The 17242-nt window shown below is 38.4% G+C and overlaps 1 protein-coding gene across 1 annotated transcript; it reads left to right on the top strand.

The window, feature by feature from the left end:
- The first annotated feature begins 981 nt into the window (after positions 1–981).
- On the top strand, positions 982–11565 carry LOC121373570 (MAP7 domain-containing protein 1-like). The gene is made up of 2 exons (XM_041500254.1): positions 982–1367; positions 8463–11565. Exons 1-2 carry the CDS (start codon positions 1331–1333, stop codon positions 9542–9544), a joined length of 1119 nt encoding a protein of 372 aa, XP_041356188.1. The 5' UTR covers positions 982–1330; the 3' UTR covers positions 9545–11565.
- The last annotated feature ends 5677 nt before the right edge of the window (positions 11566–17242 follow it).

Here is a 17242-nt window from a genome sequence, read left to right as displayed (position 1 = left end):
TGAGCTCAGCGTACAGGTTTCTATGTCACAGATTTGAGTTCAGCATACAAGTTTCTATGTCATAGATTTGAGTTAACTGTACAGGTTTTTATGTCACAGATTTGATTTCAGCATACAGGTTTCTATATCATAGATTTCGGTTCTGCGTACAGGTTTTAATATCATAGGTTTGAGTTCAGCGTACAGGTTTCTATATCAAAGATTTAAGTTCAGCACAAAGGTTTCCATGTCATAGATTTGGGACAAGTACAGATTACAGAAAGATATAGACACGGAAGAGAAGTATACATGTATTTGTATATTTATATATTTATATATTTTCTTCTTGTAACTGATGGAATTTTTAGCTCAAAGTCAATAAAGAATGAAAACAAAAATGTAATTCGTTTCCAGTTAAACAGTCAGGAATGAGACAATGTTAAGTCTGGCTTATTTGACGTAACCAGTAAGGCATGGCCATTAATGTGAAACAGAGTTCCTTTGATGGTAAACAATAAAGCAGCAGTGTAAGGATGGATGTTAAACAGTTTTCTTTATAATATTAAGCGAAGTTTATTTGAAGCAAACAACAGGACATGCACAATCTCGCTCACAAGTAATTTGAAGGTAAACGGTAAAGCGTGTGAGATGATGTCTTGAAGCTGTTTCGTCATAGCTGGCTCACAATCTTTTATTTCCAGTAGGCAGCAAAACCTGTTCTATATGTGCTACAATCAAACTTCATTATATCGGGGGCGGGACGTAGCGCAGTGGTTAAAGCGCTCGTCTCATGTTGTGCGGTCGGTCTGGGATCGATCCCCGTCGATGGGCCCATTGGGCTATTTCTCGTTCCATCCAGTGCACCACGACTGGTATATCAAACGTCATGGTATGTACTATCCTGTCTATGGGATGGTGCATATAAAAAGATTCCTTGCTACTAATCGAAACATGTAGCGGGTTTCCTCTCTATGAGTGTCAAAATAACCATATGTTTGAGAATCCGGGATTACGATATTGCCAGTAAATTATTTTCTATAAATTATTAAGCTATAATTCAAGTTCGTTTTGTTTTAGCGCCAACGTGCATCGTAGTCTATATTTGTTTACATTGAACAGCGCAATTCTATGCGCCGGGTCAATAAAACAAGGCCTTGTTTATCGTATAACATTTATACACTTAATCATTAGTGTTTATATTATCAGTAGTCACAGATAACTTACCTTATCAAGTGTTATTAAGTTGTTAAATTGGCATTTTTATACAGCCGCAAATGTAAAAAGATCGAAGCCATGCTTTTGTACGAGCCTCGTTCTGGATTTTTTGAGAGTTACTTCCGGGTTTTTGTCAATGCTATTTTTGACGTCTGTCACACTGTGTGAGTTAGGTAAATATTAGTAATTTCAGATATTACTAATGTAACTTATATCTAATTCGGAATGGATATGGAACTTATATTTATTTGTGTATATATGCTTAATTGTATTTATTTCGTTCCCATTATAGCATAGTAATTAAGGTATAAAGGCCTGTAGGGCCTAATGACGTTAGCCAGTAGTAAATGACGTCATTGGTTTTCTAACCCGCACTGCGGGATTTACAAATTCTGCAATGCAGGATTGTACCCCGCACTGCTGGATTTTACCCCGTTTTGCGGAATGCATAATTCTGCAGTGTTGGATATTAACCAGTATTGCTGGATTTTGGCGGGGGTATAAATACGAATCCCGCAATGATTTGTCAGTTTCGGTCAGACGTTCGCCCCGATAGGTGGGTTGGGTTTATTAACAGAATACTAAATTATACGGGTTTTACATATGTGTATGTTATTGGGATAACTTGTAGAGACCAAACTCACAACCTTAATGATTTATATATTAATAAAGATTAAAGGGTATTATTTTCGGTATTTATTATTCATAGAATTTAGGGAGATAGACAGCACCCATTACACAGAAGAGGTGTATGCCCCGGGTGTTGTGGTTTTTATGTGGCAAAGTTTAAGGCATATTATATAGAGAGGGATTGAGTTAGAGAGATGCCCATGTAGTGGAAGTAGGTCTGTGTACCCAGACAAAGTATTTAAAGTGTATATTCTTGCTGATATTGATGTTCTTGGTCCAAAATTAAGTTTGTGTATATCATAACGTTGGAGACTTAGTATATTAGGAATAATTATTATTAAGCAACTTACCTGTTTCAGGTGAATAAGACTCAGTCTTTTAAAGTAATTTAAGAATTGTGGTATATTTCAAAGCCTGAAAGTAACTTAGCCATGTTTATTCAATTATTTATGTGAATTTTATTACTAAATGAATCAGTGAACATACAGTTCAACTGCGAATGTAATTTGAGGTTATTGTTAAATAAATATTGTTGAATTTTAATCTTGTTGGTGATCTTTTGCCTTCATAGTTAGTGGTTATGGCCATTTACAAGGACACCCTCTAATCCAGGGTCGTCACATTTTCTGGTGTCAGAAGTGGGATGTGTTAAATTAATTTTTTTAATTGTCACATCCAGCGATTCGAACCTCAGGTTTAAAATAATTTTAATTGTAAATGGTCATTCTTCCTGAGTATTTGCATTATTTTCTTGAAGGCAAAGGAACATTGTAGTAACGAGACTTAAATACATTGGGGAAAATAAAGTCAGTATTAAAGTAGCAATGTCTCTTAAAGATAATAATATAATGACAAGGTCAAAGTCCCAAAAAGTGTGCCCCATGAATTCGGGTTCATTGTGTATTGAATCAGAGCAATGTAATCGAGATGTGTCGCAGTCTGGCAATACAAGAGATGATGGAGTATCTGACATTAATGAGAATACATTCAGTGTGATAGATACTTCTCCAAGGATGTCACAAGGTATTCGAGATGACACACAGAATGGATGTAGCTCGAACTGGCAGTCACATCAACATAGAGATATGGATCTACTGATGAATCAGATGAGAACAATGCAAGAAACTGTTTCGCAGCTTGCAAGCGCAGTTGGTGAACAAAGAACACACCCAGGGCACAGGCGACACGGATCATTTCTCGTCAATGAACATGAATCAGACATCGAATCAGAATCTGAAACAAATACACCTAGAATTACCCCCGAAGCAAGAGGTTCTTACTCCAAATTACCACCGTTTTCAGGTCGTGAAGCTTGGAATGTTTGGTTCAATCGATTTCAAGAGATTGCAACACGACAGAATTGGTCGAATAATAGAAGACTTGACGAAATGCTACCACGGTTACAAGGTCAAGCTGGCGATTTTGTTTTTGGACAATTACCCCAGGACAAGAGGAGAAACTATAAAGATTTATGCCGCGAACTAAACAACCGCTTCAGAGCTATTGAGACCTCAAAGAGTTTTAAGACACAGTTCAGTCGACGCCGGCAGAAATCTGGAGAAAAGGTAGAAGAATATGCAGCAGAACTGAAACGGCTCTACGACAAAGCCTATCCAAGGCGAGACTCTGAGACAAGGGCAGAAGATCTTGTCAGAAAATTTCTTGATGGAGTTGATGACGAGAAAGCACGGTTTCATGTTGAGTACGTGAAGGAACCCACCGATATTGACGAAGCAGTCTTCGAGATGGTAAATTTTCAAGAAATGAAACCAGGGTCTAAAGAGCACAAAAATAGAGAATACAGATATAACCAGGTTATGCGGATGCATGACAAGTCAGACTTAAGTGAGGAAGAGGCAAATTCAGATGATTTAGAAAATCGAATTGCTCGAACCGGAATTTCAAATAAAAATAGATTAATTACAAAGCCAGCAGAGTTAGATATGAGCAAAACAACCCAGAAAGAACATGAATACAAAAGCGAGAATGAAGAAATGCAACAAATGAAGAGGGATATCCAAGCTTTGCAATATGAATTAAATAGATGCACAAAAGAACATGGAAGTCAGGGATATAAGAAACATTTTAACCAGAAGTCTCAATTCCACGATGAAGGATGGAGGAGACGACAAACAAGACAAAATGGATGTTATCATTGTGGTGAAATATCACATTTCATAAGAAATTGTCCGCACAGAGATCGAACAAACAGCGAACACATCAAGAACATTAAAGTAGCAGGCGAGGCAGGTGACGAAACAAATGCTTTAAACTACAATGGACCAACTCAAGGGGTCGAAAGTTGGTTCTCGAGAAAATAGACCCAAAAGATAATGTAACAATTCGGCGAGAAACACCTACACCATGGGATATTCAAGTTGAGGGCAGTGTCCAAGACATAAAAGTCAAGTTTATCATTGATACAGGGGCAGACAAAACATTAATATCAAAGAGAATATTTGACAGAATAGATCCTGCAATGAGGCCGCACTTAGGGAAGACAATTAAACTTACACATGCTGGTGGGGAGTCACTGCGCAATTACGGAAAGTGTACTTTGAAGATACAGCTAGGTCCACTCATCCTGCATAGGTGTGTTGCGATCGCAGACATTGCTGATGATGCTTTGATTGGTATGGATATACTAAAAGGCATAGGTGGAAAACCAGCAGATATAATCCTGAGTCAAAATAAAATTGTACTGAGCGGCGAAGAAATTTCATGTGTCCGATCAGAGAACACTGGTGTGAGAAAAGTACGAGCAGCAGATCACTTCATCATTGAACCAATGACAGAAAGAATTATTGATGCATTGGTGGACCGAACTGAAATTGATGATAGCAAAAAGACATGTGAAGTTATAATTGAGCCAACTCAAAATTTTAATGAAAATCACAACGTTGTATTAGCAACTAGCCTTGCCGATTTAAATCGTGATTCCACCGTCAAAATCAGAGTGATGAATCCTTTCTATACCTATGTTTCAATCAAACAAGACACAATCATTGGAACAGCGGAAGAAATTTCATCCGATGCAGTTAGCGAAACAGTTCTGGAAATGGAAAACATGAATGAGGTCGGCAATACTAAACGAGTTCGCAGGATAACATACAGAAATATCTCTGAAAATACAACAATCTCAAGTAGAAATAAACTTTTGATAGGCAAAGAGTCAAGTGAAAAGATCAACACTTCGGAAACTGAAAATAAACAGAAAAGAGATTTAGAAAAAGGAATCCCAGAGCACTTGATGAAATTGTACTTTGATTCCATTGAAGGAAAAGAAATAGATGTTCGTGCAGAACTTGCAAAACTGCTAATAGAATATACAGACGCATTTTCCAAAGACGATAATGACCTCGGTAGAACAAACTTAGCGGAACACACTATTCGTACAGGTGAATCGAGACCAGTGAAGCAACCACCTCGCCGAGTACCCCTGGCATATGCACATGAAGAAAAGAAAGCCATCGATAAGCTTAAGTTACAAGGTGTTATACGCGAGAGTAGTTCCCCTTGGAGTTCACCATTGGTCCTGGTGCGGAAAAAGTCTGGAGAAGTCCGTACTTGCATTGATTATAGAAGACTGAATACACTGACTGAAGCAGATGCTTTTCCTTTGCCGAAGATTGCAGAATGTTTAGATACGGTGGCAGGTTGTAAAGTATTTAGTACATTAGATTTAACTGCAGGCTACTATCAAATACCACTCAGAGAAGAAGATATTCCAAAGACAGCTTTTATCAGCAAACACGGGTTGTTTGAATTTGTCACAATGCCAATGGGTCTAAAAACAGCAGGTGCAACATTCCAGAGAGTCATGGAGTTGGCGCTGAAGGGATTGCAGTGGTCATGCTGTATGTTGTATGTGGATGATTGTGTAATACCAGCTGCTGATGAATGGGAAAATCTAAGAAGGTTGAAGTTAGTACTGAGCCGACTTCGAGCAGCCAACTTGAAATTAAAACCTGAAAAATGCATGTTGCTGAAATCAGAAGTCACATTTCTGGGGCACAAAGTCTCTGCAGATGGGGTGAAGCCAGACCCAAATAACGTTGCCAAGATTCTTCAATGGAAAGAACCTAGTAACGCGAAGGAAGTGAAACAATACCTCGGTATCTGTTCTTATTACCGTCGTTTTATCAAAGATTTTTCCAAAATCGCCAAACCACTGTTCGATCTCACTAAAGATGATAGCAGTTTAATTTGGACAGAGAAGTGTCAAATAGCTTTTAATACATTGAAAGGAGCACTTACAAGTCCTGACATAATGTCGAGCCCTGCTGGTGACGGTAAATTCATATTGGATACCGATGCATCAGATGTTGCAATAGGCGCAGTGCTATCCCAAGTTCAAAATAATCAAGAAAAAGTAATAGCTTATGCTAGCCGAACACTGTGCAAATCAGAAAGAAATTATTGTGTCACAGATAGAGAAATTGTTGGCAGTTAGGTATTTTGTAGAATACTTTCACCACTATTTGTTAGGGAAAGAGTTTGTAATTCGATCTGATCATCAAGCTCTTAAATGGTTGATGAACTTCAAAGAACCAAAGGGACGGATAGCCCGTTGGATAGAAATACTATCTGCCTACGACTATAAAATAGAATTTCGCAGTGGAGCTCACCATGGCAATGCAGATAGTATGTCGAGATGTCCGAATCACGATGATTGTGATTGTGCTGAGGCAGGGTTAACAGAACAATTGAAATGTGGTCCCTGTAAAAAGTGTCAAAAGAGGGCTGATGACATGCAGAGTACTTTGTCATCTTCACTAAAAATACGACAGAGTGTTTACTTCGATCGTGGAGCCGGGGTAATGAAAAACCCGAAATGGTATCTGCGAAAGTTGATATCTCCATTGGTAATCATGATTTTATGCATGATTAGCGTTTTTGTTCCAGGTCATACCAGTAGTGTAACCCCTGTCACAGAAACCGTGGGAGAATGGTATGTGGGCTCGAGAAAAGGACTCGAGTATGTGTACAAGAAGCTTATGAAGAAACGGGATATGTTCAAGCTAAGCAGAGGGTTAGCAGTGAAAGCAACTGGTTGGCTGATGAACTATTTACGCTACCCAACACACAGAGTTGAAGAGTTCTGTAGAAGAGTTTCTACAAGGGAGGAAAGAGAGAACTGAGGAATAACTGGTTTCCGTGGATGCAGATTATGGGTTCAAGTGAGTTGCGACGTAAGCAACTGAGCGATGCGGATTTGAAACCCATTATTGAGTGGATGGAGCAAGGGAGACGACCTACTGGTCACGAGGCTTGTACAGCCAGCCCTGCTAGCAGACACTATTTGGTGTATTGGGACAGCTTGGTAATGAAACAGGGAATGCTGTTCCGGAAATATAGTGACAAAGACTGTACAGAGAGGTTACAGTATATTGTGCCAAGAGATATGAGGAAGGAGATTTTGTATCAGATGCACAATGGGATAATGTCTGGTCATTTGGGCAGGAAAAAGACCAAAGGGAAACTTCTCGCTCGTTATTATTGGTTTAAAGTGCGAGAAGATGTGAACAACTGGATTTTGCAGTGTGAGACTTGTGGGGCCAATAAGCCACCTAACAGGACACCGAGAGCCCCATTAGGAAATATGCAAGTGGGAGCACCGCTAGATCGGATTGCTACGGATTTCCTGGGACCATTACCTAGGACTCCAAGAGGAAACAGATACATTTTAGTTGTAACTGATAGCTTCACCAAGTGGGTTGAAGTTTTCGCAGTACCAGACCAAAGTGCAGAAACCGCGGCTAGGATGATACTCAACGAAGTTATTTCTAGATACGGGTACCCTCTGGATTTACATAGCGACCAGGGGGGAAATTATGAAAGTGCTATATTCAAAGAACTTTGTAAACTGCTAGAAGTTAGGAAGACGAGAACATCGCCACGTAATCCCCGCTGTAATGGACAGACAGAAAATTTCAACAAAACTCTGGTCCGGATGATACGAGCATATCTGCAGGGTGAACAAACGGATTGGGATCTGCACTTAGGTTGTTTAGCAGCTGCATATAGATCAACCCCACACGAGAGCACAGGCCTAACACCCAATCTCTTGATGTTGGGACGTGAAGTGAGAATCCCAGCGGAAATAGCATTCGGCAGTGGTACCTCACTCATCGGTGAAACTGTGTCATCATATGGCCAATATGTAGAAATGCTGAAAAGAAACATGCAAAAGGCGCATGAGATAGCCAGAGAGCATTTGAAAGCGTCAGCCAAGAGGCAAAAAGAAACATATGATATAAAACAAAGTCTTCATCGGTATAGCCAAGGAGACCTAGTATGGTATCTTCATGAGCACAGAAGAGAGGGAGTATGCCCAAAACTCCAAATGCCTTACAGCGGTCCAGCAGTTGTGGTTAAAAGACTGAATGCACTCGATTACATAGTTCAGTTCGATGCTGAAGGTAGGCAGAAAGTAATACACCACAATAAGCTGAAGCCATTCACCAGTGAATACAGGCCCAGGTGGATAAGTAAGGTGCTTAAAAGTCTAAAATAGTGATGTGCCGAATACATGTTGGAATGCATGTTGGTAACATAAGTCGCATACACAATTAGTTAGAGGTACGCACGTATTTAATTAACAGGGTTTTTTTTTCCTTTTACTTCTTAAATTACAGGAAATTATTTAGTCATGCAGGCTCAAGTCAAGTTGCCACCAAAGAGAGGAAGGGCGTATCGATGTTTAAAGGGAGATGACTTCGTGGGAGAGAGGGGAAAAGTAATTTCCCACATCTACAAGATGCATCTACCTCTTGACCAATCACCATATTTTTGTACTTTATGCACCTTTAGATGCATGAAGTTGGAGCAGCTGGCAACGCATGTGTCTGCGTACAAAGACCACATAGACAGGGTGAGAAGAGCGGAGGAAAGTGGAGAAGAGGTGGATGAGGCAATCCACTTGAAGGAATCTACTTGTCCGTATATAGTAGCAGATGGCCTCGACATGGAGCGGTTGTCAGCTGATGAGTCCAATAGTCTGTGGCAACAAAGGGCAGGTCAACGATTTAAAAACAACACTGTTTCTAAAGCTGTCCAACCATTGCCAGCACCTCAGCCAGTGACGGCCATATGTGTCCCAACAGCAGCACCAGTCACCACCACAACATCGGAACCTTCAGCAACTGAAGTGACAGTGGTCGAAGCTATGCCAGACAACTTGTCATTATGGAGTTTTTTAAACTCCCCAGCGGAGATCCAGGAGCCACCTTCAGCGATTATTCCACCAGCTGTCGAGGAAACTCAGAAAAGACATTCCAGGTCCCAGTCGAGGTCACGGTCAAGGTCACGGTCGAGATCTCCCGAGTCTTCTGCTTCATCAGATAGCTGTAGAGATCAAATGGTAAAATTGACACAGGCGGTCGTGGAAATAGTCAGGGATAACAGGGAGCAAATGATAATATTTGCTAAAGCCATCGACGACCTAACAGCTGCAATTAGGCAACAGAACGAGCTGGTGAAAGAGGAGCGAGAGGAAAGAAGAGAGAGAGAGAGAAGAGAGACAGAGAGAGAGAGAAGAGAGATGGAGAGGCAGAGAAGAGAGACGGAGAGAGAAAGGAGAGTTACAGAGAAGGAGAGAGAGAACAGAGAGACCGGAGTGAGAGAACTGAATGGAAGAAGAGACTGGGGAAAGGAGAACAGAGAGAGGGACATCGACGACAGACGACATTGGAGGCACGAGCGGCCACAGCGGACGTAACATCAGTATCATTACCAATTGTATAGTTAGTTATGTAGCAGATATGGTTTAAAACAAGAATATTCTTTCATCACAAAATGTTGATATATTTTCATGTCTCCAATTAATTATTATTATTATAAGTATTATAAGACAAAGAAATAACTGACTATCATAAAAGAAATGTTTTTAATGTGCAGTTATGTATGTAAGTTAAAGATAAGATATCAGAGAGGCATGGAAGGGCGGAAGAATTGAGTAGAAAAGGATGGGAAGGATGCCAGGAGGTCAGGATGCCCGAACGACCAACGAGGTGACGAGCATGACCAGAGATGGCAATCGGCAGTTAATTATTTTTTTTTACTGTTCACAATTAATTTCAACCATCTGTTTTCCGTCAATTTTTTTGGTCAATTTTTGTCAAGATTGTGGTTGATCTGTAATATAAAGAGAGATACATAATGTATATTATGCATATAATAATATCAGTGAATTAGGGCATATGGAATGTATTATCCACAAATATAGACTGAATTTTGATGCAAGGTGTGATATTCTAAATGAAGTGCACAGTTGGCTCTTTTAATGATAGATGAATTATTTCAAGTTATGTGCGTTTGCGAGGACGCTTAAACGTTTAAGCAGAGGGTAATGTGAGAATCCGGGATTACGATATTGCCAGTAAATTATTTTCTATAAATTATTAAGCTATAATTCAAGTTCGTTTTGTTTTAGCGCCAACGTGCATCGTAGTCTATATTTGTTTACATTGAACAGCGCAATTCTATGCGCCGGGTCAATAAAACAAGGCCTTGTTTATCGTATAACATTTATACACTTAATCATTAGTGTTTATATTATCAGTAGTCACAGATAACTTACCTTATCAAGTGTTATTAAGTTGTTAAATTGGCATTTTTATACAGCCGCAAATGTAAAAAGATCGAAGCCATGCTTTTGTACGAGCCTCGTTCTGGATTTTTTGAGAGTTACTTCCGGGTTTTTGTCAATGCTATTTTTGACGTCTGTCACACTGTGTGAGTTAGGTAAATATTAGTAATTTCAGATATTACTAATGTAACTTATATCTAATTCGGAATGGATATGGAACTTATATTTATTTGTGTATATATGCTTAATTGTATTTATTTCGTTCCCATTATAGCATAGTAATTAAGGTATAAAGGCCTGTAGGGCCTAATGACGTTAGCCAGTAGTAAATGACGTCATTGGTTTTCTAACCCGCACTGCGGGATTTACAAATTCTGCAATGCAGGATTGTACCCCGCACTGCTGGATTTTACCCCGTTTTGCGGAATGCATAATTCTGCAGTGTTGGATATTAACCAGTATTGCTGGATTTTGGCGGGGGTATAAATACGAATCCCGCAATGATTTGTCAGTTTCGGTCAGACGTTCGCCCCGATAGGTGGGTTGGGTTTATTAACAGAATACTAAATTATACGGGTTTTACATGTGTATGTTATTGGGATAACTTGTAGAGACCAAACTCACAACCTTAATGATTAGATAATTAATAAAGATTAAAGGGTATTATTTTCGGTATTTATTATTCATAGAATTTAGGGAGATAGACAGCACCCATTACACAAAAGAGGTGTATGCCCCGGGTGTTGTGGTTTTTATGTGGCAAAGTTTAAGGCATATTATATAGAGGGATTGAGTTAGAGAGATGCCCATGTAGTGGAAGTAGGTCTGTGTACCCAGACAAAGTATTTAAAGTGTATATTCTTGCTGATATTGATGTTCTTGGTCCAAAATTAAGTTTGTGTATATCATAACGTTGGAGACTTAGTATATTAGGAATAATTATTATTAAGCAACTTACCTGTTTCAGGTGAATAAGACTCAGTCTTTTAAAGTAATTTAAGAATTGTGGTATATTTCAAAGCCTGAAAGTAACTTAGCCATGTTTATTCAATTATTTATGTGAATTTTATTACTAAATGAATCAGTGAACATACAGTTCAACTGCGAATGTAATTTGAGGTTATTGTTAAATAAATATTGTTGAATTTTAATCTTGTTGGTGATCTTTTGCCTTCATAGTTAGTGGTTATGGCCATTTACAAGGACACCCTCTAATCCAGGGTCGTCATCATTTTCGCCCGAATTTCAGAATTTGCTCCACCCCCCCTCCTCCTCCCCCTCGACCAGCCATCTCGCACGCTTATGGGTATGCTCTCCGTTTTTTTTGTTTTTTTTTAATATAAGATTCTGACACAAGTGTTTGAAAGACAATTTGGTGTGGTATATCGTGGATGAATAATAATTAAATTTTTTTTAGTAATAATTAAAAATAGTTCTTCAAATGGGCGTGGGGGAGGGCAGTTACGGGACCGTTTGGTCCCCCCCCCCCCCCCCCCCCCCCCCTTCTGGATCCGCAATTGTTTCGAGATAACGATAGTTGAATATTTTTAATCTTAATACTGCATGTTGTCGCTCAACTCTGGCAATCAATTTGTTTTTCTCGCGGGATGCGCGGTCGGTTTAGAATCGAACCCCGTCGACTGGTATATCAGAGGCCGTGATATGTGCTATCGTGTCTACGGGATGGTCCATATAAAGTATCCCTTGCGACTACTAAAAAAAAATGTAGCGGGTTTCTTCTGTAAGACTATATGACAAATTTACCAAATGTTTGACATGCAATAGCAGATGATCAATAAATCAATGTGCTCTAGTGGTGTCGTTAAACAAAAGAAACTGGGGGTTTTTAATTTAGTTTTTCTGCCTGTCCACATAATCTCGTGTCCATAAGTAATACACCTTCCCTTTTATTTGATCAAACGGAATAAAGAAAGAAATGTTTTATTTAACGACACACTGAACGGTTATATGGCGTCGGACGTATGGTTAAGGACAACACAGATATTGACAGATGAAATCCGCTGTCGCCACTTCATGGGCTACTATTTTCAATTAGCAGCAAGGGATCTTTTATAATGCACCATACCATAGACAGGATAGCACATACCACGACCTTTAATGTACCAGTCGTGGTGCACTGGCTGGAGTAAGAAATTGCACAATGGGCCCACTGACGAGCGCTTTACGACGGGGCTACGTCCGCCCCACGGAACAAAGAGTTTTACACTGGAATATCCGGATGTTCAGGATGCTCCGTATAAATCCAGTCTTTGTAGTCTTGCTGGTCCAGAGTAACGGCATTTTGTATGTCACACGATACACTTGACAGTCTAAAATGTAATAATAATAATAATAATAATAATAACACCAACAATAGTGTCATAATAATAACAATAACAACAATATAATAATAATAATAATGTAATAATAATAATAATAATAATAATAATGCAATAATAATAATAATAATAAATTTAATGTAATAATAATAATGATAATAATAATAATTTTAGCGTAATAATAATAATAATGATGATGTAATTATAACAATAATAACGATTACGACGACGATAATGACGATGATAATGATGATGACGATGATAATGACGATGACGATGACGATGATGACAATGACGATGATAATGATGATGATAATGACGATGACGACACCGATAATGAAATTTATGATTATGATGATGATTGTGATAATGATCTCAACTGTAGCGTTTCAAGCCTACCATATTACTTGGATAACATTATTTGCAGTATACAAAACAACTACAGTTTTAATCAGCTCATTTTCCGAACCCGAAAACAATTTTAATATTTTACAATTTTGCATTGCTAAAGACCAGTGAGAAATAAACACACTGAATCATACAATAATCGGGAATATGTTAATTTATCATGTTACGTTACTGTGTTTTGCTTTCAACGCTAAACCTAGTGACGTTCTGCTAGTTAACGAGTCTACCGCTGACATTCAACCCACATTACTGTCGCAAATGAAAAAGAATGATAATGGATGATAAAAAGAGTATCCTCTATATACTTTTTATTTCATGTTATGTCTTAGATATATAAAATAATTGAATTCAATCTGAAAATCTTTTCTTTTCTTTTTTAAATAAAGGAAAGTACATTAATTTTACCGTGTTTTTATCGATCAGTACATTTAGATGTTTAGGTAAGATAAATAAATTGTTTTCTCCTGCAACTACTGTTTCTATTGACATATTATGATGACGGATAAAGTCATAAATGATTAGTAGCAGAATATAGATTTTGACGTCACTCATGTGACGTCACACGCATAGCCTACATTATAAAATCGCTCGTTTGACTTCTAGGGCATCGTACAATGTGGCTGAAAAAACAGAGATAATGGCTTTTTCCCTTAATTTTTACGGACTACAGGATAAAGATAATACTAGTTAAAGAATGTCCCATTCTTACCTACACGGGATAAAGCCAATATCGAACGTCATTCACTAGTTATTCTCTGTTGAAGCAATACTTTTTAAAATTAAAAAAAAAAAAAAAGTACCATAATACAATAATTCCAATCTCTAAAAATCCCTTTACTATAAACCCATGGATTGGTCAAATTCGTATCACGTGATGATAAAAACTGGCATTCATAGCACCATGAATCTCGGGTTTAGCACTATTTTTGGCTATATAGCCGGAACTACTTTATGAATTATGTCAACAAAGGAATCCCCGAGGAATTTCCTTGAGATTCTATTTTTAGACATCAAACAGTAATCGTCTGCTGTCAAACTTCTAAAAATCTTCACATATAAATTATACCATACAAAATAGGTCGCTTCAGACATTTTTATTAAAGGTTAAAAGTTATTGAAATTGCTTACGTTATATGTTTATAGTGAATTCAAAATCCCACAGCTAAAAATCTGTTTTGCCGATCCAAAAAAGTGTATAATTCCAATGGAATTTGGTATTTTACAAAAGCGATTTCAAAAAAAAAAATTCAGTCAGTTCATGCCAACCATTAGCAGTAACGCGCATTCAACGGCATTGTAGTATGACGTACACAACACATAGTTTCTAAGTTTGCGCGCCACTGCGATCCAATCTTTAAACGAGTCGGGTTTTGAAACGAAGTATGGCGATCTCGCCCTGGCAAAGTCGCCCCGGGCGAGTTCGCCAGGACTTATTTTCATCGTTAGGCGAAGTTATCATACATATTAGACTTGCTAGAAGACATATATTACAACATATATTATAGTATATATCTACTGTCATTATCAGCATGTTTTTGTGCCAAAACTACAAGGTTATACCACTTATACTACTAGTTTTGTGTTGGGACACGCTGTGGCGAGATCGCCATATTTACTTCCGTGTTGCATGTCTGTTTAGCGAAGTCGCCAGTACATTATAACTCAACAATATTCAAGTTACAAGCTATTTTATGTTTACTTCATTAAGTAAATACATGTGCAGTAGTCATGGTTTGATTTTCTTGTTGTAAAATGTAATACATTGGTAGTTTACATTTCTGACGATTTCACTTGCAAGCCGGGGCGAGATCGCCAGGATTTTTCTTGTTTAAGTTTACAGTTTATTATAATAAATACACGTAAAGTACACATTTATGGTTTGTTTCATCATGTAATGTAAAAAAAATTAAGTTTACATTTCTTATTATTTCACTTTTTCAGGCTGTGGCGAGATCGCCTGGCGATATCTAGTTCGACTCATGCCACTGTTGCACGTCCTGTGTTGCCACAGGGTGGTGCAACCGTCACAGAGCAAACCCTCCTGACGTGGACGAACTGGATGATCGCAAACAAGGCATCCGTTAGCAGCCATATTTTGTAAATTCTATCTCAGTATTTGAAAGCGAATGGAATGGAATGGAAACTGGATTTAACGTGCCCCTATCCACAAGGGTTCAGGCACGCCCACTTCGGATTTAGCCTCTGACATCGCCATTGACCAACTCCGAAGCAGGAGGGGTGAAAGCGAATGATGTGTGCATATTTGTGAGAAGCTTTTTATAAAAGTTAATGGATTAAGAGGTTAACAACGTTAACTGATTAAAACAGCAGTGTAATTAATAGAACAAGGCATGTTTTGTGAGTTCCGTTATGACAGTGAATACTGTGCACACTGTAATCGGGGGTAATGGTGAACAGTTAATCAGTCAATCAAGATTAATCAAGTAATTATGGCATTAATTCAGTAAATTGTGAACGGTACATTTATTTATTTGCTGTAATGAAATAAACGAATATGCATCACTTAATAAAATCATAGTGATTTGGCACAACTTGTTGAAGTGGAAAAGTTTGTTTTATTTAACGACGCCACTAGAGCACATTGATTTTTAATCTTATCATCGGCTATTGGACGTCAAACATATGGTCATTCTGACACTGTTTTTAGAGGAAACCCGCTGTCGCCACATAGGCTACTCTTCTTTACGACAGGCAGCAAGGGATCTTTTATTTGCGCTTCCCACAGGCAGGATAGCACAAACCATGGCCTTTGTTGAACCAGTTATGGATCACTGGTCGGTGCAAGTGGTTTACACCTACCCATTGAGCCTTGCGGAGCACTCACTCAGGGTTTGGAGTCGGTATCTGGATTAAAAATCCCATGCCTCGACTGGGATCCGAACCCAGTACCTACCAGCATGTAGACCGATGGCCTGCCACGACGCCACCGAGGCCGGTGTGTTGAAGTGGAATGGACAGAACTAATAATTACGAATATATCACATTATACAAGAAAACAAACAAGTAAGTACTGTTTATGTATTTATTATTAAAAAATTGCACATTACACAATAAAAACAAAACAACAAATGAATGTTGTCTTGTTCATGTATTTATTATACCAAATTGAACATCAAAGTGTGCACTTATGACAAATAGTTGCGTAGTAACGTGTGACAACTTCACCCAACATAAAAATGCTACACTGAGAAAATCCTGGCGATCTCGCCACAGCCTGAAAAAGTGAAATAATAAGAAATGTAAACTTAAAAAATGTTACATTACATGATGAAACAAACCATAAATGTGTACTTTACGTGTATTTATTATAATAAACTGTAAACTTAAACAAGAAAAATCCTGGCGATCTCGCCCCGGCTTGCAAGTGAAATCGTCAGAAATGTAAACTACCAATGTATTACATTTTACAACAAGAAAATCGAACCATGACTACTGCACATGTATTTACTTAATGAAGTAAACATAAAACAGCTTGTAACTTGAATATTGTTGAGTTATAATGTACTGGCGACTTCGCTAAACAGACATGCAACACGGAAGTAAATATGGCGATCTCCCCACAGCGTGTCCCAACACAAAACTAGTAGTATAAGTGGTATAACCCTGTAGTTTTGGCACAAAAACATGCTGATAATGACAGTAGATATATACTATAATATATGTTGTTGTTTATGTCTTCTAGCAAGTCTAATATGTATGATAACTTCGCCTAACGATGAAAATAAGTCCTGGCGAACTCGCCCGGGGCGACTTCGCCAGGGCGAGATCGACACGGGGCGAGATCGCCATACTTCGCCAAAACCATCCTGTGTTGCCACTTCCACAATTACAAGGCCAGTAAACACAGAAACTCGCGACACACCCGTTTCATCCATTTCCGGAAACATTGAAACCACTTTCTCCATGTCAAATCTATCAACACATGGAATTTTCACGCACTCAAAATTTTATAACTGTAATTTCAACGTCGTAATTGGTAAATCTGGACAGTAATAAAAAAAATGGCGCCCATCCACAGTTCGTAGTTAAATATTCATACACCAACCGCTTCACATATAAA

The sequence above is a fragment of the Gigantopelta aegis genome, chromosome 5 (assembly GCF_016097555.1).
Source record: "Gigantopelta aegis isolate Gae_Host chromosome 5, Gae_host_genome, whole genome shotgun sequence".
Lineage (NCBI taxonomy): Eukaryota > Metazoa > Mollusca > Gastropoda > Neomphalida > Peltospiridae > Gigantopelta > Gigantopelta aegis.
Note: the sequence above shows the minus strand (reverse complement) of the source record. Positions and strands in the feature narration are given on the sequence as shown.

What these genes read in the sequence shown, in the direction of transcription:
- LOC121373570 (XM_041500254.1), top strand. Translation starts at nt 1,331, where the DNA reads ATGCTATTTTTGACGTCTGTCACACTGTGTGAGTTAG. An exon ending in TGTCACACTGTGTGAGTTAG is followed by an intron (nt 1,368 to 8,462) that starts GTAAATATTAGT and finishes CTTAAATTACAG; the next exon opens with GAAATTATTTAGTCATGCAG.